Source organism: Notechis scutatus, chromosome 4, assembly GCF_049901735.1.
Source record: "Notechis scutatus isolate UNSWTSFEM ecotype Mainland chromosome 4, rNotScu1.2, whole genome shotgun sequence".
Taxonomy (NCBI): Eukaryota; Metazoa; Chordata; class Lepidosauria; order Squamata; family Elapidae; genus Notechis; species Notechis scutatus.
In genome coordinates this window covers 8838755-8860873 of record NC_142012.1, presented here as the reverse complement: position 1 = coordinate 8860873, position 22119 = coordinate 8838755, and the positions used below count along the sequence as shown (strand labels likewise).

The 22119-nt window shown below is 42.3% G+C and overlaps 1 protein-coding gene across 5 annotated transcripts in view; it reads left to right on the top strand.

The window, feature by feature from the left end:
- The window catches only part of RUFY3 (RUN and FYVE domain containing 3), a 62615-nt gene that overhangs the window by 29941 nt on the left and 10555 nt on the right, over nt 1-22119 (top strand). For 3 of the 5 annotated variants that reach the window (XM_026676483.2, XM_087962720.1, XM_026676482.2), the window contains 9 exons: nt 606-671; nt 776-845; nt 2670-2762; nt 4507-4590; nt 6563-6730; nt 10172-10269; nt 18562-18681; nt 20817-20940; nt 21317-21393. In XM_026676483.2, coding sequence (XP_026532268.2) covers nt 606-671; nt 776-845; nt 2670-2762; nt 4507-4590; nt 6563-6730; nt 10172-10269; nt 18562-18681; nt 20817-20940; nt 21317-21393 — 900 coding nt within the window. Of the gene's footprint in view, nt 1-605; nt 672-775; nt 846-2669; nt 2763-4506; nt 4591-6562; nt 6731-10171; nt 10270-13382; nt 14737-18561; nt 18682-20816; nt 20941-21316; nt 21394-22119 lie in introns of those variants that run through there. The other 2 variants (XM_026676484.2, XM_026676485.2) reach the window with 1 other exon arrangement.

The following is a 22119-nucleotide window of genomic DNA, read 5'->3' as shown; positions in this document are numbered from 1 at the left end:
CACGGCGCGGGAGGGATGTTTTGCCCTCCCCAGGCTCCGGAGGCTTCCCTCGAGCCTCCGGGAGGCAAAAACAGCCTCCCTGGGCTGCAGAGACCCTCTGGAAGCTGGAAGCGGACTCATTTCTGGCCTTTTGAACTTCCGGGAGCCCTGTTTTTGCCCTTCCTGAGTCTCTCTGCATGCACTTACCTGTATCCAAAACAGGCCGTGGGGGAACTTCTGGGAGGGGCGGGGCAGAGTAGGCGGGGATTTGGGGGTCCTCCGAACTGCACAGAATCTTAGCTAGGGGCCCTCCCGAATCCCTGCGAACCCCCAGCAGCCCATCCCTGAATTCAGACTATAGTAGGCCTTAAAAATCTTAATTGTTGCTAAACGTCGTATTAATTTTCAAACAACTGTTCTCTGGATTGATGAGCATTATTTTGTTATCATGTTAGGAAAAAAATTGATGTCTGCTTTTCTATGGGCCAACGAATGAATTTGTATATGACTTTTTCATCAACGCAATCAACAAATTCTTCTTCCTAAACGTATTGCTTTGCTCTGCCATACTGCTTAATATTTCTCTCTGTGCACGGTGAATAATATTCATTGTGTTCCATTTTCAGTGATGGACAAATTACTGCAATTCTGGATCAGAAAAATTACGTAGAAGAGCTTAATAGACATTTAAGGTAAAGAGGTAAATCTTCTGTGGAAAATTTGGTCAGTGTGTGTTGAGTTCTTAAGTTCCATACGGTTACACCATGTCTTTTTTTTTTTTTTTTTTATTGGACAGTGCTACAGTCAACAACTTGCAGGCAAAGGTTGATGCTTTGGAAAAATCCAACACTAAACTTACTGAGGAGGTAGGTAGGAATGAAAGAAATGTGAAGGTCCCCCCCTCCCCCCGTGTTGGATAAAATTAAAAGAAACAACATTCTGGCTTTAGGGACATTCGAATACATTCATAAATTAGATCACCTCTAATTAACTAATATCCCAGTCTGGTCCCAAAATAATTCCAAATGCAAGAGATGCCAGATGAATTAATATTATGGAATGGAAATTTATCTGGCCCAGAGCACAGGTGTCTAACAGAGAGCTACTCTATTGTGGAATTCTGCAAAGATTATTCTTTATTGGACACGTGTAATTGGACACACAAGGAATTTGTCTCCGGTGTGTAAGATCTCAGTGTACGGCTAAATGTCTATGGAGATTCTCAGTCACCCAGGTCATGGTTGTCACAAAGGTGCTTTTCTTTTTTTTCTTTTTTTGTTAAGTTTTATTGGTTTTTAAAGACAAACAAAAACAAACAAAACATAAAAACATCCAACTTTCTTCCATAAGTGTACAAGCAGTGTGTCGGCAAAGGTGCTTTTCTAAAGGGCAACTGGACTTTCTGGTTTTTCTTTGAAGACGTTTCACTTCTCATCCAAGAAGCTTCTTCATCTCTTCAGATGAGAAGCGATATATTTTCAAAGAAAAACCAGAAAGACCAGTTGCCCTTTAAAAAAAGCACCTTTGGGATCTCAGTGTATATACAAACAATGTGATAAATCATAAGATACCAATATGAGTAGATCAGTGGTGGTATTCTACCGGTTCATCCCAATTCGGGCGAACCGGTTGTAAAAAAATGTTACCGTTCAGCCGAACCAGTAGTAAAAAAAACAGCTACTGGTTGAACCAATATTTCAGCTGAACCAATATTTCTTTTCTTCCTTTTTTTCCTCCCGACGATCAGCTGTTCCAACGATCAGCTGTGCCAGGATCCCCCTCGCTATCTTATTGCTTTGCCCAGGAGGCTTCCCTGAGGCCCAGGAGGCAAAAAACGGAGCACGAAGGGGCCGTGCAGCTCCCCCCCCGCACCTCCCCCAACGCTCCATTTTTTTGCCGGCTGGGCCTCAGGGAAGCCTCCTGAGAGCAAAAACAGCCTAGACTAAGACCCAGGAGGCAAAAAAAAAAAATAAAAATGGAGCGCAGGGAGGTGTGCTGCAAAAAAAAAAAAAAAAAGCCACGCCCACCCAATCACATGGCCATGCCCACCTAGCCACGCCCATCTAGCCATGCGCACAGATCCGGTAGTAAAAATATTTGCATCCCACCTCTGGAGTAGATAATAGGAAAGATGAAAAGGATAATAGTAATACAACCCTACTACATTGTTAGATATCCTTAGGCATAAGACTTAAGAATTAAGAATTAAATGTTCAGCAGAGTAATGACACAAGGGGAAAAAAACTTGTCTAATTGTTTTGACATGCAGTGCCCTATAGTAGCATCTTAAGGGGAGGAGTTGAAGCAATTTGTGTCCAGGATGTGAGGGGTCTGTAGCCCACCTTCTGGTTCTTGCCTGTATACAGGTCCTCAATGGAAGGCAGGCTGGTTGCCATTTTTTTTCCCTGCAGTCCCCAACTATCCATTAGTGCAGGGCGCTAACAAGTACTGATGGAGCTGGATTACAAATTGGGAAGTTTTTTAATTATCTTACAAGAAAACAAAATACTCTTGCACATCCTTTTGCTGAGGGCATGTGCCCTTTATGTGTGCATTTCATAGAGAAGGGATTAGAAGAGGCGAAGAAAATATATACCCATACGGAGTTGCAGGGCCAACTCCAAATTATTTTGAGAGTGACAACCATTGTAAGTTTTGTCTTTTCATTGCTGTCCTTGGGATTAACGCAGCTTGCCGTCGCAAACAACAGAATTATAACACTGCAAGAAGAAATGGAGCGGGTCAAAGAGGAGAGTTCGTACATTTTGGAATCCAACCGAAAGGTCAGTACTTATGTGCACGGAACATGCAGCAATTGGGGACTGTTTTCACATTCACTTATGCTTCTGTAACATGGTTCATTTGATAAGACCCCTTTATTTGCAGTGGTGGCAAATATCTGTAGCTTGGGTGTAGGATGAGGGTGAAGGTTGGTTCTCCAAGCTTGTGGGTTGGTTTCTGAAAGTTTCATTACCAGCCTAGGTAACATCCTCAGAGGAGTTTAAGGGATGTCAATGTTGATGTTCTTCTGTTTATAAGAGCTTCAGGTATCTGTGTGTCAAGTGAGGTTCTTGTGAGGAGTCTTGTGATGGGTCTTGTTGTGATTCGCCGGCAGCCTGTGTAGACGGCAGTGGAATCGGGAAGAACAGGGACCAGTCCGGGAGTCTGGAGAAGACTCGGACGAGGGTCCTCCATCCAATGCAGAGATGAGGCCAGGACCATCTGGCAGTGGGGTGCTGACTCCAGAGCCTCTGGAGTCTGGCAACAGCGAGGCAGAGGAACCAGGGGAGCCTGTTCCCAGTGCGCGTGTGCACAGAGCTGCTAGAAGGCAAGAACAGCTAAGACAGATAGTTGGGAGTAAGGCTTGGAGGTGATTGCCCCTTCCAAAAGGTATAAAGGACAGGCAAAAGTGATGAAACCTTTGCAGGAAGCAAAGTCATTCGCTCTGTTCGGAATAAACCTTGAAACTCTGTGTGGACTCTGTACTTCGTTTGGTTTTTTTTTTTTATAGTTCATTTGGCACTCTAGTTGTTGGCAGCAATTGAAAGGAGATAAAGGTGGGTGCTTATCTCAAAGGGACTGTTTGGGACTCTAACGGCTGGGAATGCACATAATTCCCAGCGTTGAAATAAAACAAGAGTTGTTTTAACTAAGTGTGTGCTTAATTATGGTCTTGGGAAGCCTTGGTCAGAACAGGTCTTGTGATAAGGAACTTACTTCAGGTCAGGGGCATTGGGGGGAATTGTGTGGGTTGGTTGAGGGTTGGTTGGCCAATTCTGGTTGGTTTGCGGTTGATTTGGATTCTGAGGGGGTTCATAGGCTGATTGTAGGTCAATGTGTTTGTGCCTGGCACTCCACAAGCAATTCCATTAACAGATGGACTACCAAACTGCCATCTCTTAAGTGGTGCAGCCACGTGATGTCACCTTTAACAGGCACATCACTTACTGACAGAAATTCTGGTCCCAACTTCACTGTAGTTAAGCGAGGACAACCAATAATACAAAACATAAGCAGAAAGCAGACGAGTGACTGAAAATTGAGAGATCCTATCAAAGGAGCCATGTTACAGATCCAGTCACACTCACTCTCGGCCCAGCTCACCTCATGGGGTTGTTGTTGTGGGGAAAATAAGAGGAGGGAGGATGTTAGATAAGTACAGTGCCTTGAATTATTTGTAAATATAATAAAGGTGGGATTAAAAAGGTCCAAAGAAAAAAGAATTATTAGTTTTTGGGGTTAACGTGAAGATTCTCAGAGAGTCTTCATATTGTCACACATTTGGTGTTAACTGACACGATTGTGACATTTTTACATGTTTTTTTTCCTCAGCCAGTACATCGCACTGTGGGACAGAACAATTATTAACTTCATACTTAGAAGAGACAGCACTAATCTCCGTCAATTATTTATGATTTATTTATTAAATGTACATGCTGTTCATTTCACTATCAAGTGATTCTGGACATCATCTCTGTTACTCTTCCTCTTTCCATTCTCTTTGCTTTATTGACATCTTAATTACAGGTAAATAAGCAGGATCGAACTGCAGACGGACATGCCCTCACCGAAGCGAGGAAGCAGCTAAAAGAGGAAACGCAGTTAAGACTGGTAAGAGGGTTAGTTAGGGCAGAATTACAACTCCTTGTAAGTTCACCCCAGCATAGTTCACCCCAACATAGTCAGCGTACAGCGGTCCTGGAATTTGGAATTTGTCAATTTGACAAAGATCACAGTGTCCATTTTCTGGTTTTAACGTTTTGCCCAGTTATTAGAAAAACAATCCCATCATCTGCTGGTCTGCTCTCAGAGAACAGGACAAATGTGGTCAGGTCCCATTTATCTACCAGGCCAAAGGTGTCACAATAGATAGAAGTAGTACTCAACTTAAAACTGGTCACTTAGCGACCGCTCAAAGTTACAATAGACTCCCACCCTCCAAAATGTACTTATGAGTGTTCTGATTTTCCGACAAACCGCCCCACCCCAAAAAAAGCAAGTCTGCACGGGGGGTTGGAAAAGCAACAAGGAGATGGATGGATGGGTAGATAGATAAATAGAGATAGATAAATAGGGATGGATGGATGGATGGATGGATGGATGGGATGGATGGAGGGAGAGAGAGATATGGATGGATGGATGAATGGATAGATAGAGATAGATAAATAGGGATGGATGGATGGATGGATGGATGGATGGATGGATGGATGGATGGGATGGGATGGGATGGGATGGGATGGGGAGGGAGAGAGAGATATGGATGGATGGATGAATGGATAGATAGAGATAGGTAAATAGGGATGGATGGATGGATGGATGGATGGATGGATGGATGGATGGATGGATGGATGGGATGGGATGGGATGGGGAGGGAGAAAGATATGGATGGATGGATGGATAGATATAGATAGGTAAATAGAGAGAGAGAGAGATGGATGGACAGATAGATATAGATCAGTAGATAGATAGATAGATGATAGATAGATAGATAGATAGATAGATAGATAGATAGATAGATAGATAGATAGATAGATGATAGATAGATAGATAGATAGATAGATAGATGATTGATAGATAGATAGATGATAGATAGATAGATAGATAGATAGATAGATAGATAGATAGATAGATAGATAGATACATAGATAGATAGATAGATAGATAGATACATAGATAGATAGATGATAGATAGATGATTGATAGATAGATAGATGATAGATAGATAGATAGATAGATAGATAGATAGATAGATAGATAGATAGATAGATACATGATAGATAGATAGATAGATAGATGATAGATAGATAGATAGATAGATAGATAGATAACATAGAGATGGATGGACAGATAGATATAGATCAGTAGATAGATAGTTGATAGATAGATAGATAGATAGATAGATAGATAGATAGATAGATGATAGATAGATAGATAGATAGATAGATAGATAGATAGATAGATAGATATAGATAGATATTACCTTGTTGCTTTTCCATGTGTGTGTGTGTATGTGTGTGTGTGTGTATGCATGTAAGTATATGCATATATATATATGTGTGTGTGTGTGTGCGCGCACACACGCACGCACATGCACACCCCAAAGGTTCAGAATGATTCAAATATCAGGAAAAGAGTTGAACATCATTTTTTCACATCAAACACCTTTACAAAGAAAATACCACAGAAAATGTGAACAGCTTGTGAAAAGGTGTGAACTGCTTGTAAACATGACTCCATTTACTAAGAGGTGAAGCTATTTACATGCCAGAATCCTCTCTCTCAGTTTTAAATGTTGTTTCCATGCCCCGGTATGTTCATGTCATAATACCTTTTATCATTGTTAGTGTCGGGAAAGACTCTGCTCTGACTTCCCTTGCAGCAAGCTAACCTTTCCCCTCTCCTAGAATCAGCATAGAGAATTCATACGTTCTTCCATCTTCTGCAGGAATGGAAAAGCTCACGCTTTACCCGTTGCTACCATTTGTAGTGATTTCTTATGGGGTGTGTGTGGGGGGGTGGGGAAGAGTCTTTCAGACCTTCAGACTCTCACCTCTAACTTCTGTATGCGCCTGCCTGCTTTCAGGATGTGGAGAAAGAGCTTGAAATGCAGATCGGAATGAGACAAGAGATGGAGCTGGCTATGAAGATGCTGGAAAAGGACGTTTGCGAGAAGCAGGATGCCCTTGTGGTACTCAGACAACAACTGGATGATCTCAGGGCCCTAAAACTTGAACTTTCTTTCAAGCTGCAGGTAAATCAGCCGGTTAATTGCAAGGCCCTGCCTCATCCTCTTCGCTTTCGTTTGGGGAAAATGAAGGGTTCGGACACAGGAGAATAAGATTCAGTGGTGAAATGCTACTGGTTCGACCCGGTTCAGGCGATCAGCTGGGAGGAGAAAGAAGAGAAAAGTGCAGGATCAGCCCTCCCACCCGTCGCTGCACTTTTCTGTTCTTTATTCTCTCAGCTGATTGGCGCGGCAGAGCCTCAGCTGGTGTTTGGAAAGCTGCGTGCGTGCTTTAGGTGCATGCATGCACGAAGTGTGCGATCACCGAACCGGCAGGGAAACTGGTAGAATCCCACCATTTATAAGATGGCTTAGTTTAAAAGCTTGCCATGACACGATGACTCTTTTCTCTTTCTTTCCGTTGATGTGATTGAAGAATATGGAACAGCCTAATCCCAGTGGAGTAAGATGGTTCCTTAGATACAGAAGAGTTTCCGTAGTTTCTCCACACAGGGCTGGCCTAAACATGAAGTAAACACTTCCTTAATCCTGGGTTGAGGCCGAGAGAGTTTGTAGGCTGTCTGCCTTGTAAAGGGCGCTTTCTCCCTCGTTGTTAGAAAGAAAGAAAAAATGGGTTGTTCCTCATGCGTATTCGATCGTTTCCTTCTGTCCTCTGAAACCAATATGACTAATGGCACATTTTGCAAAATAATCACCGGTCATTGTTAGGAATCTGCCCAACAATTAGTTGGGTTGGCAATATATAAACCAACAATGTGTGTTTGTAGCTTAAAGACAAAATCACTGTATTGATTCCAATTGGTTGATTGTATTGCGAATTGACGTAAGAGGGAGCTAGAGATCATGGCTTGCTCTCTCTGACATTCGGTATCTCTGACATTCTGTTGCTATCTCAGTTTGACTCTGAGACTATGTTGTATTTATGCTGTGCTTATACTTTGATATATTTGTTTACTGTAAATGACAAAGGCAACCGGTAAGAAGACTTTGTAATTGGATATTCTTTGGACTGTAAAATGTATATGACCTGGACCGTTTATTAGACTGTGCTATTTCTTAAAGTAAATTTTAACTCAATTTAGTGTATCTGTGTATTACTGAATAATTATTCATAACTATTCTCATAAACGTTTCCATGTGCATATCCTTGTTACTCAAGGGTTATTCTGTGCATATCATAACAGTCAGGGGTGGGATTCAAATTTTTTAACAACCAGTTCTGTTGGCGTGGCTTAGTTGCTGGGTGTGGCTTGGTGGTCATGTGACTGGGTGGACGTGGCTTGGTGGTCATGTTATTGGTTGGGTGTGGCCAACTCAATATCACTCACATTGAGGCACGCATCTCCTCACCTGACGTCTCATGACTGTGGGGATGCTGCAACAGTTGTAAGTGTGAAAAATAGTCATAAGTCACTTTTTTCAGTGCCATTGTAACTTTGAATGGTCATTCCACACAAGCAAAGTACCAGCAAAGGAGGGGGGAAAAAACTCCAGAGACGTTCCTGAGACAGGAAGTCCAGTCCTTCCAAAAATGTAATAAGGGTTAATGGAGAGGCAGTTTCTGTAAGCAACACCAGAATGTTTCCTTCCTGCCTTCCTTACAGGATTAGGCCAGGAATTTCTTCTAACAACCGGTTCTCCGAACTGCTTAGAATGTTAACAACCGGTTCTAGCGAGTAGGTGCGAACTGGTAGAATCCCACCCCTGATAACAGTCACGTTAAAGGTTTGACTGGTTTTCATGATCTAAAGCAAGGGTGTCAACCACGCGACCCATGGGCTGGTTATGGCCTGCGTGGGCTATGCCCACCCTGGCTCTGTAAGGGCAATACATCACGATACAGCCCACAATGCAATCAGGTTTGATACCCTTGATCTAAAGCAATGCTTCTCAACCTCAGCAACTTTAAAATGTGTGGACTTTAATTCCCAGAATTCCCCAGCCAGCTGGCTGGGGAATTCTGGGAATTGAAGTCCACTCATCTTAAAGCTGCTAAGAGTGAGAAACACTGGTTGAAAGAAATTCTTGTAATTGTCTGGACATGAGAAGTTAGTTTTGAACAGCCAGTGGAATGTTAACAACATCTAAAGGAAAAATAAAGATTTACCATCCATATAAATATAAGCAATTGTTGCTTAGGCAAGCCAACAATTTTCAAGCATGTGTATTTTATGTACAGTATAAATTATTGTTAACCATGTTTACAATAGTGGGATTCAGTTTTTTTTCTACCGGTTCTGTGGGCATGGGTTGGTGGGCATGGTGTGCCTTGGTAGGTGTGGCAGGGGAAGGATACTGTAAAATCTCTACTCCTACCCCACTCCAGGGGAAGGATACTATAAAATCCCCATTCTCTCCTCACCCTGCTAACCTGCTTTCCAGCTCCATTCTCCTGTGCAGGGCAACAAAAGAAGACCCAGCCGATCAGCTGGGACTCGATGGGAGGCAGAGAATAGATGGGGATGGAGCCAGTCAGAGGTGGTATTCCGAACTACTCAAAATTTCCGCTACCGGTTCTCGGAACTACTCAAAATTTCCGCTACCGGTTTTCCAGAACTGGTCAGAACCTGCTGAATACCCCCTCTGTATGTTTATCAGGGACTATGCAATTGGTGCTGTATTCCTCTACCTTATGTGATTTTAAATAGTTTTGCAGAATAGCAATAGCACTTAGACTTATATACTGTTTCACGGTGCTTTACAGCCCCCTCTAAGCTGTTTACAAAGTCAGCCTTTTGCCCCCAACAATCTGGCTCCTCGTTTTACCCACTTGGGAAGGATGGAAGGCTGAGTCAACCTTGAGTCTGGTGAGGATCGAACTGCAAAATTGCAGGCAGCCGGCAGTCCGCAGAAGTAGCCTAGATCAGGGGTCCCCAACCACCGGTCCACGGACCGGTACCGGTCCGTGGAACAAGTCCTACCGGGCCGCTGGTTTGCTGGGCGCCGCCATCTTGTTTTGATGATAAAGTGCTTCCGGTGAGCTTTTCCGGGTAGAAAGCTCACCGGAAGCACTTTTTCATCAAAACAAGATGGCGGCGCCCAGCTGATGTCGGTACCGGGCCGCGCCATAAAAAAGGTTGGGATACCGGGCCGCGGCATAAAAAAGGTTGGGGATCACTGGCCTAGATCACTGCACTCTAACCACTGCACCACCGCAGCTCATAAATGTCTTTTCTCCTTTTGTTTACTTCACGCTGCCACAGTGCCAATGTCTATATTAGCTTTTGCCAGCCTTCCATACCAGTCGGCCTGGGAATTAGAGGGCATGTCAACCAATTACATCTTGAGGCGTTAAATCAGATGAGGTGGGCCTACCGCACTGCCGAATAAATGCATGTCAAATAGTTTGCACATGGGGATCGTTGCGCATATATTAAATGTGACCTCATAATCTTTAAAGATAAGTAAGTATAGTGATTGCTGTCTTTGTTTTTTGTTTTTTTTTAGAGTTCAGACCTGGGAGTGAAACAGAAAAGTGAACTGAATAGCCGCTTGGAGGAAAAGACCAGTCAAATGGCCGCTACAATTAAACTGCTTGAACAGAGGTAAACTTGAAACCATCTTATCCAAGGAAGCTAAAAATATATTCATCCTTTCATTCACTGGGTTACATGAAAATAGAACTTGGGCTTTCTAAACTTGTTTCTTGCAAGTACCTTATAATTAGTCTGCTGCAGAAAAAATGGGAAATATTGACCTGCGTGTTATATAATAGCACTGATACAATTTCAGGCCAGTTTTCCCCCGGAATTCTAAATCCCAAACAGAATTCCCAGGGAATATGAATATGTGTTTGTTTTTCAAATTCGAGCTCTCTCTCCAAAGTCAAGTTTTCTGGCTGCATTGGAGTTCTACCCTAAGTTGTGAGTTTTGCCTTGAGCTTAACACCTCAGGGAAACCTCGGATCTGAAAACGAAATGGTTTTCTTGCTTCCCAGGTTCGGGGGAAGCTGACTATGTGTTTGTTTTTCAAATTTGAGCTCTGTCTCCAAAGTCAAGTTTTCTGGCTGCGTTGAGTTCTACCTCCAGTTCTGAGATATGCCTGCTTGTGTGTAGATCATTTGGGTTCTGCAACAATCCACCGCAGCTTTACATGGCAGCAAAGAGCTGTATGGTTTTGTAGCTCCCTACTGCCATCTACAGGTACCCACTCGTTTGTCTCCCACATATGACAGGTTCATTTTTCCCAGAGAAGGAAAAATTCTGCAGGGTTTCTCAAGGATGGGATTCACCCATAAGCGGAAACAGTTGTGTTGCTACTGAATTCTGTCCTGATTCTTTACTTGGGGTTTAACAAAGTTTTAAGCAGCATCTGCAAAAACCAGTAGTAGAATGGCAGTCAGGACTTTAATGTATATACTATATATATGGCCACTCTATAACTAAATACAGGTAGTCCTCACCTTACAACAGTATGTTTAGTGACCATTTAAAATTACAAGCCCTGAAAAAGGTGACATGATTGTTTTTCACACTTACAACCATTGCAGCGTATCAGTGGTCATGTGATCAAAATTCAGGCGCTTGGCAACTGGCTCACATTTATGACAATTGCAGTGTCCTGGGGTCATGTGATCCCCTTTTGTGACCTTCTGACGAGCAAAGTCAATGGGGAAGCCAGATTCACTTAACAACCGTGTTACTAACTTAACCACTGGAGTGGTTCACTTAACAACTGGCAAGAAAAGTTGTAAAAGGGGGCAAAATTCACTTAACAACTGCCTTGCTTAACTGTGGAAATTTTGGGCTCAATTGTGGTCATAAGATGAGGACTACTGATACATTTCCAAATATACCAGCATTACAGTTCCTACCATTTTCAGCCATTGCTGATCAGTGTCAATCTATTTGAAGACATGGGGTAGTTCTAATTAAAAAATGTAATCCTCTTAATCTGACCACCTCCAGACATGACACAGGCTAAAACTAAGCTAGTCTGAGCCATTCTGATTTAATGGTAGTATTTAAAGGGGAGCACTATGAATAAAATTACTTGCCAATAAAGGTCAGGTTCTGAGTTCTTCATTTAAATACCCCAGAATAATCAATTACAAATATATTCCTCTTAAATCTTATGTGCACAGTAAGTTTTGGCAACTGAGATTGATAATTTAATGTAAAATTGGAAAAATCAGGATGTAACTGTACATTCTCCGTTTCTTTATAAACTGAAATCTAGTTGATAAGTAATGTGCTATGAAATGGATGCATAATGAGGTTTGTTCAATATTCCGCCAATAGTTGGCATCACACACCGTGGCATAACCATCATTTGCAGTCCATGATGGTTGGGTTGTGTGACATGCTAAGCATATCACATTGTGGCTTAATGAGATGTCTGAGTTGGACCACATAAATTAAATGCCTGCAATTCGAGAAAACATTTGACAGTTCATTTAGTCCTTGACGTACGACCACAATTGAGCCCAAAACTTCTGTTGCTAAGTGAGACATTTGTTAAGTGAGTTTTGCCCTGTTTTTACAGTCTTTATTGCCAGAGTTGTTCAGTGAATCTGTGATGACCCAGGGATACAAAATAAACACAGTCACGAAAACAGGTGAAGCCCCTTTTATTCCTTCACTTTGCTTCAAAGCTCCAAATATCCTTGACTGGAGACAAAAAACTCCCCCACAAACAATTACAGAAAGGAGGAAATGCCGTTTAAACTAAAAATGCTTATAAATGATAAAGAGTAAAAACAACACAAACCACACTAAAACAAATAAGGGAACCAGGCAAGATAAGGGCTTGAAGATGTCCACAGATATCGGAACACACACTGGGAAGGACGCCAAACTCAGAGAGGAACAACAAACTGGAGATATTTCCACGCTTTGTTTCCAGCACTGGCCCATACGCATGTCCGTCCTTTTAACCAGTTCTCACAGCTGCAGCCCATGAAGAGGATCAAGGCCCTTTCCTCCCCCGTAGACCACACCATTCATGTCTCTCCCTTATCCTCTCCTCCCTGCATGCCCTAGGATGGAGAGGGGATGGGCCTTGGTCTTCCTCTGACTGCCCAGCTGGCCTCTGCCCTTCCCCAGCCTCCTCCACAACCTCCGGAGCCACCCTTCCACTCCCTAGCGGCTGTTCCTCCTCTCCCTCAGAGTCAGTCTCCAACAGGGGCATGACAGAATCACTGCAGTTGTTAAATTGGTAATCCGGTTGTTAAGTGAATCTGGCTTTCCCCATTGACTTTGCTTGTCAGAAGGTCGCAAAAGGGGATCATGGGACACTGCAACCGTCATAAATATGAACTAGTTATCAAGTGTCTGAATTTTGATCATGTGAATACAGGGATGCTGCAGTGGTCATGTATGAGAAACGATCGTAAGTCATTTTTTCCAGTGCCATTGTAATTTCAAATGGTCCTTAAACAAAAAGGTTGTAAATCAAGGAAAACTGTAAAAGATTCTGAAACATGTACATCATTCCTCAACTTTGAAAATATGTAACTTTATTTAAGATATGTATTAATGTGCCTTCTTCTTAGGAAATGAAGATCAAGTTTGAATTATATTTAAGCTGTGCTTATTTAAAGTACTGTAATATATAACCACTGATATCTGCTGGATTAACTGGTTTTTTTTATTACATATTTTCTCTACTCCAACTCCCTTTTCCACGTATCATTTTTATTTCTCCCCCCTCCTTACAGCGAAAAAGATTTGGTGAAACAGGCAAAAACCTTAAATAGCGCAGCAAACAAATTAATTCAGAAGCCTCACTAGACATTTTAATTTTTGCAGCCGATCACATCGCAACTCTGACATCCGAGCTCCCTTACGAGCGAAGAGCAAAAACAAAAATTGAGAATTTAGATGTCAGAATTACATGTTGTCACAAAAGTTGAAAAGTGGAATTTGATGGGACTTTTTTTTTTTTAAGGTTTTATTCGGAAATAGAAAAATTAACTTCTGGCTTTCCTTCCACCCCCCCCCTCCCTGTTAATGCTTAAAAACTTTATTAAAATAGGAGCAATTTGATCAGCGAGTACTCCAGAAAGAAAATAAGATAAAATCAGATTTGTGACTATATACATGCAATTGTATACCACACAATTTTTTTTTCTTTTTTAGCCTTTACAACATGATGTAGAAAAATAGAGCGATGTTCCAGCCTCACCCCAAATGTTCAACTTCAAAGGAAGAAATTCTTGGTTTCCCTGTTGTGAAGTAGATGGGGGAAAAAAACAAAAAACAAAAACAGGCAGAGAAGTTTGGGAGCCTGTAGGAAACCACGGTTTTTATAGATGTGGTTTTCTCCCCTTGGTCATAAGCAGGACAGACAAAAACCAGGGTTAGAAGTTGCTTTTAGGAACATTTGGCCCTTATTAACCAAAGGCTTTTCTACCTGAGCCTTGACTCGGGATGTTTTGTAAATTGAAATTGATTAGAAAGGTTGAAGGGGGGGGGGGCTGCAAAAATATTCCCATTCCTAGGAATAAAATCCTTCCAATTGAAGCCGGATGAAAATTATTTTGAGAGAATAGAGTCAACTCCATCTGGACTCTCCCTTGCTTGCATTCTTGCTCGGCTTGTAGTTGAGAACAATTCCCTCGTCTTGCTCTCTTTTGCAAGAATTTCCCTTTAAGGGTACCTGCCCTTCCGTTGGAATGACCAAAATCCTTTTGTTTTGACTGTAGCCGTGGGCGGATGGGTATTAAGGAATATGCAGAAGACACCCACCCACCCCTCCCCGAGTTCGGATGATGCAAAATACACCAATTTTCATTGCTCAAGAGTTGTAACCAGAATTTTTTTAGCAATCCGAGGACGAGCTAAGATAACCGGCCAATGCAGGCCACTTTCATAACAGGGGAAATGATTTATTCATCCCCTTTAGGTGACATGGATGCAAAATCTAGCTGTTAGCTATTTTTCTAACTGGTCACCCCATCTTTTCCTTTGCATTGACTTCTACCTCTGCCTTTTCTCCCTAAAAATATAGTGATTCTCATTTCCTGGTTGACTTTTATAATACGTGTGTCTTCCCTTCCCTCACTCTTTTAGAAAAAAAACTGAATCATTGTCCCTTTCATATATAAATATATATAAAAAGGATAAACAGAACTGGTAGTGTTTTATTGCGGATCACTCTTTGATTAAAAGCAACTACAGCGAAAAGTTATTTGGCCATTGTTTAAACCAGGGGTGTCCAACCTTGGCAACTTTAAGACTTGTGGACTTCAACTCCCAGAATTCCTCAGCCAGCAAAGCTGAGGAGTCTTAAAGTTGCCAAGTCTTAAAGTTGCCAAGGTTGGACACCCCTGGTTTAAACCTTTCTCTGGCCGCTATTAGCTTTTGATTCAGAGTGATCTTGATCAAACAAGGGGTTTGCTAGGAGTTGTACTGAAAGAGCATCTAAGCCTTAGAAGTCTATCAAAGCACCATGCTATAACTCAACAATGTATTTTTTTTCTTTTCCTAATTCTGATGAAATCTGAGGTGATTGTAAGCGAGTGCGTGGAGAATTATCAACATTTCTCAAACTATCCAAACTATTTTTCCCCATCTTTAATAATTGTTCTTCAACCAAGTGCCCTCCAAATGTTTTTACAGCATTTCTAGGAAATACTTTGGGCTATATTGATTGAGGATTTGGGGAAGCATATACCTAGGACACATCCCTATTTAATGGGGTGTGCGTGTGTAAAAGATGTGTTCTTCTAAATTCCCATTAGCATTAAAATAGTTTCATCCTATATAAATCACCTTTGCTTGGTCCAGGAAAATGGGAACATGCATTAAAAAAAAAAAGATGGGAACAAAAAAATATTATAGCCTGATTTTAAAATCCATATGGCTGTAAAATCTGATTCACTTTGTAGCTTATAAATCTGTCCGACATTACCCGTCAGATTTATTTATTCATTCATTTTTCTGAACCTTGAAAAAAATTGATTTGGGGATGGCATGTTCAAATCCTATCCAAAAGTATTAGTATTTTCATTACTATCTCTTAAATGGGATATCGTTAATGTTGTGAGAATGCCCTAGAATTATAATTGGAGTTTTCATAAAACCATTGGCCATGTCTTCTGGTTGATAATCACCAGTTAATAAATTTAGGGGTGGAAAAACACCCTCGAAATTTTGCAAGAGAAGGGAAATTAACTGTTCCCAAACAGGGTAGGTGAAATTTCCTTTTAAGTAAAAGTCAATTCTGATTGACTTCACAATCATGACCAACAGTTTTGGCAATACCAGTTGTATAATAGCAGTTTTCATTTAACTTCTGGAATGTTTATAACCTGGAAGCTTATAACCCTGATAACCTCTGGTAGTTTTCCATCCATGTGATGAGCAGATCTGCTAAGCTTTTCAAAATTAATCAAGGTTAGCGCCTAGCCAATTATACAGATAGACCGCTTCATATTTTTTTATCCACAGACCCATTTGTCTCTGGAGATTCTCAGTCATCCAGGTCATGGTTGTCCCAGAGGTGTTTTTTCAAGAGGCCACTGAGCTTTCTGATTTTTCTTTGAAGAAGTTTCACATCTCATCCAAGAAGCTTCTTCAGCTGTGACTGGATGGAGGGGAATGGAAGGATTGATACTCCTTGCAGACAGCTGGTCATTTGCATCCCTTTAAAGGGTCCTTGAGACCACTTGGAGGACACAGAAAAAACCTCCACGTGGCCTCAGTGACTCTCTAGAAGGATGCAAACGACCAGCTATCCGCAAGGAGTATAAATCCTTCCATTCCCCTCCATCCAGTCAGAGCTGAAGAAGCTTCTTGGATGAGAAGCAAAACATCTTCAAAGAAAAATCAGAAAGCTCAGTGGCCTGTTGAAAAAAAAAACACATTTGGGACACGCACCCATTTTATTTAAAATATCCTTTGAAGTCATCCTTTGCTCCTAGGAAAAATGCAACAATTCCTTAGAAATTAGATTTTTGCTTGCCGGCTGTCAGGCTTCACTCCGCAGGCAGGACTGAAACCACTTAACTCATAAAACAACCAAGAATTTTGGATAAGTGAATACTATTGAAGAAAATTAGAAGCTACAGAATTTCAGCCATCGCTACATTGCAAGAAGAGGCCTTAGATAGATAATGTTGTCCTGTATCCCATACTCCTCTCTGCTACTTGCCCTTTTCCTTTGTGTAGCCCATTTTCCTCTGGCTTTTGCAACCTATTGAAAATTAACTCCTAGGTTGTTCTTCACTCACTTTGTGAGAGACGATCCTCACAAGGGCCTGCTCGATTCCAGTGGGAGCAGAGAAAATTATCTTCGCAGAATTTCTCTACGGTAGAAATTGTGCCTCTGGCTCTTGTGACGAGGGTTGAGCTTTGATAGCCAACGGGCACCTCTTTAACCCCCCTAACCAACGCCTCAAGTTCCTCTGCAGTAACCAAAAGGCCAGCTTGGATGTACAGGTGGCCCACCTGGGATGGACCTCTCTGTTTTCCACCCAGAGATACTTCCTAAGAATCCCCTCATGAGTACAGTAGAACCTCTGGTCACAAATGCTTCTGACCATGACCAAATTGGGTTCTGGCCAAAAATATCACAACATTTTTTGAATCTGGTCACGAAGACATACTTAGGTGGCGATCAAACACAACCCTGGATCCAGAAATTCCTGAAGACCAAACATTAGAAGACAAAAAAATCGTCAAAGTTAGGGAACAAATTATGGTCATGAGCAGAGGTTCTACTGTATTGGGAAGTCCTACTGTCAAGGTTCCAACCAACGCCCTAATAAAATCAGGAGCCTCAAGCCATTGTGTAAAGAAAAATCCAATTGTTTATTAGGGGCGCCATGTTGGCACGAACTAAGTAAAGCCAGCTCTGACTTCACCCCATTCGCGCCATGCTTCTGACCCTGTTTCCCCCCTCCCCCCAAGGTGTGTCACCAGTCACATTCCCCAACGAAGCAATTTCGCGGGCCTCCCTCCAGCTGTTGCGGGTCTCCATGGAGATGGACTTGGCTTCGGGCGGCTAGGCTGCATCTTGTTTCGACTGAGGCGTGAAGTCCTCGGTGCAGCTGCGAGGCGTGATTTCCCATCCCCCTGCCTATGGCAACTCGGGAGCAGGTCGGGAAAGCTTTGCGAGTTGACCCCTACCTTGCCGATGGCGCCCCTTGGCTGACCAAATTCTTGAGCCCGTTTCAAAAGCAGGAAGGCAGGCGGTGGCGTTATTTTGGAAGAACAATTCATTCTCCCTGACTACCCTCCAGTGAAGCCTTCGTTCTAAATATTTGCCCCCCGGTTGGTGGATTCAAGTAGCCAAAAATCAGTTTGTGTCTTGTGATAGTATCCTTTTGCCCCCCTTTCTTCTTGTTGAACAGCCCCCGAAATAGTCTGGGAGCCCTAAAACGAACCGCCCACAACTTTGCCTTCGGCCTGGAACCTCCGCGTGCTTCCCTTAATGTAACAGTTGTGAACGAGGCTAGGCAAACACACTAATAACCTAGGTACCCCTTGACACGAGTTCCAGTTATTTGTATAAAGCTGCGTGTTAACGTAACAAAGAACCCGCCAAGACCTTTTCACATTACTCTGTACTTGAGATTTGCTTTGACTATGGATAATAAAAGTGATGTTTTATGTTTATCATCTAATGACTGTAAACTGTAGTAATAGAATAAAAAAAAGTGGAAAAGAGACGCTCCTTCTGCCTGGTTCACCTCCGCCATTTTAATTTATTTATTATTTTTTTAGTCCTCCGTTAGATTTTGTTTCTCGTCCCCGCCCTCCTCCTTCTCGTTCTCCCGCGCTCATCCCTCCATCTCTCACTCCGCCTTTTCTTTTATTTATGGTTTCAATTTGGTCTTTCCCCCCTACCATAGCTTTTGTTTTTTATCACAAGTTCATGTGGCTCATACCCAGATTGCAGCTGTCCGAGCGGGAGTGCCAGTGTCTGCAGGAGGACAATCGGCTCTTCAAGGAGGAATTTGGGGACAAGATCAACAGCCTTCAAGTCGAAGTGGAGCAACTTACGAAGCAGCGGTGAAGAGAGAACCGTTTCCCTTCCTCTGGGTATCTTTAGTTGGTGGGAGTTTTCCATCTGGATGGACTAGGTCAGGGGTCGGCAACCTACGGCTCTGGAGCCGCATGGGTCTCTTTCATCCCTCTGCTGCGGCTCCCTGTCACCAGTCAGCTCCACAATAGATACAGCTTTCGGTTAGGATAAAATCAGTGACGGCTAACATTTTTTGTCGTTGCGAACCAAAAGTGCGTGCATGCATTCAAGAGAGCACGCACGTGTGCCTGCACCCATAATGCAATGCATGCGGGACCCCCACACACTCCACCTGCCCCCAGCGCATGCACACACGTCTCCCGCATGCACCCCGCCCTCCACGCGTGACAGATACCTGCAAATCAGGTGGCTGGTGGGAGGCACGCATGCATGCGCAGTGGAACTGAGCTGGGGCGATGGCTCACAGGCCCGCAGAGATGGCTCTGCATGCCACTTCCAGCACAGGTGCCATAGGTTCGCCATCACGGGGATAGAGGAAAAAGGATGTCACGCTAGGAGGAGACTGTGGTGGGGGAACCGGACTTCCGGTTGGCTCCAGAATTGAATGGGGGGACCTTTGTGGCTCTTTGAGTGTTTAAAGTTGCCGACCCCTGGACTAGGTGCTCTGTGAGCTTGGCTCAAATCCAGGAAGTGCCAAGGAGAAACCATATACCACTCAACACTGGCAGGGCAATCTATTGTATGTAAATAGGGAACAAACCCCACCCGCAGCACTGATGATGTTACCTAGTTTGGTGATGAAACGTCTGTAAGCAAACTACCAAACTATAGAGGACCCCACTGGGTGCCACTGTCTGAGGTGGTCAGACAAAGACGGTAAATGCTGGAGGACTCATCAGAATGGAAATGAAATGGAAATACATTAAGCATATACATTATACTTTTGGGGTGCATTTACTTCTCATTAAAAGTGATCCTGCATAGAGCGGCGTGGTGGCCTAGAGGTGGAGCTCTCACCACACAATCGGTAGGCTGTGAGTTTGATCTGAGGTAGAGGCAGATATTTCTGTCTTTGGGCTCAGTTAGTTGTTGTCTGCTGTGAACTCTGCGTAGGTGTTAGGAAGGGCATCCGGCCAGTAAACGCTTGAGCTCCATTCGGTGGCCCCAATTCTACCCTGATGCAAGGGATTACAGGGGGGGGAAGTGATTCTGTGTACTTCAAAGTAATATTTCTTTAAATGCTTTATTTGTTTCAAGGCCTATATAAGTTGAATATCATAATCTGCTGCTGCAATTTACAATGCAAATTATGAATTATGAATACCATAATCTGCTATTTACAGTGCAAATTAAAAACAAATATTATTAAAGTGAACTAAGCGAACTAATACATACAGTTGAATGAAATTTACTACAATGGCACACTGCAGGGGACGTTGTAAAATAAATCCACAGCAGAAGTTAAATATGAAATTGCAGAATTTTATAATTATAGTCCTTTATCTATCAGTCTACCAGCATGGGGCCTCAATAAAATCAGTGGGATTTATTCTCAAGTAAGCATGTTGTATATTGGATTTCTACCTAAGGCAATCAATGTAACTGTATTTTGTGGAAGATGGGAGTGAAATAGCTCAGTGCTGAGTCATGCTTAATCCATAAGCCTTGAAGTTTTGCATTTCGGAGGTTGAGGTCCTTAGATTTTAAAATTGCTGCCCAAAACAGGCAGAAACCTGGTGAAAATTGTACACGTATGGTACCTGCATGTTGGATTAAGGATTAGGACTTGTGGACTTCAACTCCCAGAATTCCCCAGCCAGGAAGTCAAAGTCCACAAATCTTAAATCTGCCCAATTTGGAGATTCCCTGCCTTAAAGCATCATTATGTCTGTTTTAGCTTGACTGGAAGCCTGAAAAAAGACATAGGGTCATCGACAAATAGCAGAGAGATGATATAAAGTCAAACGGACAACAAAATTGATTTTAAGACTTGCTGGTCTTGTACTGGCCTTGTTCAATTACTCCTCTATTATTGTTCAAATTAAAATGGTCATTTTTTAAAAAAGATAGTTCTGAAAAGAAAAGATGGGAACCTTTTTGGTGTGTGTGTGTGTGTGTGTGTGTGTTATATTTAACATATTTTCTCCTTTCGTTGCTCCAGAGGCCAGCTTGAAGCTGAGTTGAGACGAGAACGGGAACAGTGGCCACATTTGCCTCACGGAGTTCCAGATAACAAAAGCTTGTTCAGCCGTAACAAAGGCATCCAGAAGACAGGATCAAAGATAGTAATGATTCTTGTTTGTTGCTCTATACCTCTCTGGCTTAATGTTGCTTCCTTTTTAAACTGGATGCTTAGAGTAGTGTTCCTTAATTGTGGCTGGGATTCAGACTGCTGTCACATGACTCAGCCTTCCAGCCTTCTGAGCTCCGTAAAATGAGGACCCAGATTGTTGGAAGCAATATGCTGACTTTGTAAACCGAGAGTGTGCTAAAGCACTATAGGGAGGTATATAAGTCTTAAGCGCTATTGCCATTGCTGTGATGAAAAAATAATTCCATAATGAAAGGTTTCCACCCCTTGTTTTTAGGTATCATATTCAAAATAAAGAATGCTTTGGGTTATTCTGCTTTGGTTCTTCAATATACTCCTTGCTTTGATAGGATTCAAGCGACAGGCACCTAGAAGGAGATTCCCAATCGAGAGCTTCAGTGAAAGAGAATACAGTGCTTTCAAGCAGGTATGGATTAAATCCAAAATCACAGGCTTTGGCTTGTCTTAAGCAAGCAGACATAATGATGGTGCTTATAAGTCATAAGTCATTTTCATATATATATATATATATATATATATATATATATATATATATATATATATATATATATATATATATATATATATATATATATGGTGTTCGGCTTGGTTCGGGTATTTTCCCACGTCATTGTAGTTGTTCTTTTAAAGTTGTAGCAACGTTTCAGCAGAATCTCATCTGCCATCATCAGGCTTCTGTATTGTGTCCGTCTGTGAGTCAGACTTTTACAGTGGTTTCAGATTTGAATTTGGGGCAGCCTATTGCTGTGCCAGAATGGTTTTTTCTTCATCCTGATTGGTTGGGAGTCTTGGTCTGTGTTTATTGGTCTCGGAGTTTGCTGTGTTCTGCTTGATGGGTGTTTCCCAGCAGACAAAGGAAATGCCACTGTAGTAATGGACAGAAAAGACTACGAAACAAAATTGACAGACCTACTCCAAGACTCCACATACAAACCCATAAACACAGACCCAACCACATATCTGGAAAAATTAACCAAGAAGAAAATTATAACCAGCCACATAAGCAAAGAGATCCAACACACGATTATACCCAGAGAGAAATCTTCCAGATGCCCCAAACTATACGGCCTCCCAAAAATACACAAAGAAGGCATACCTCTCAGACCCATAGTCAGCTCCAGAGGAGCACCAC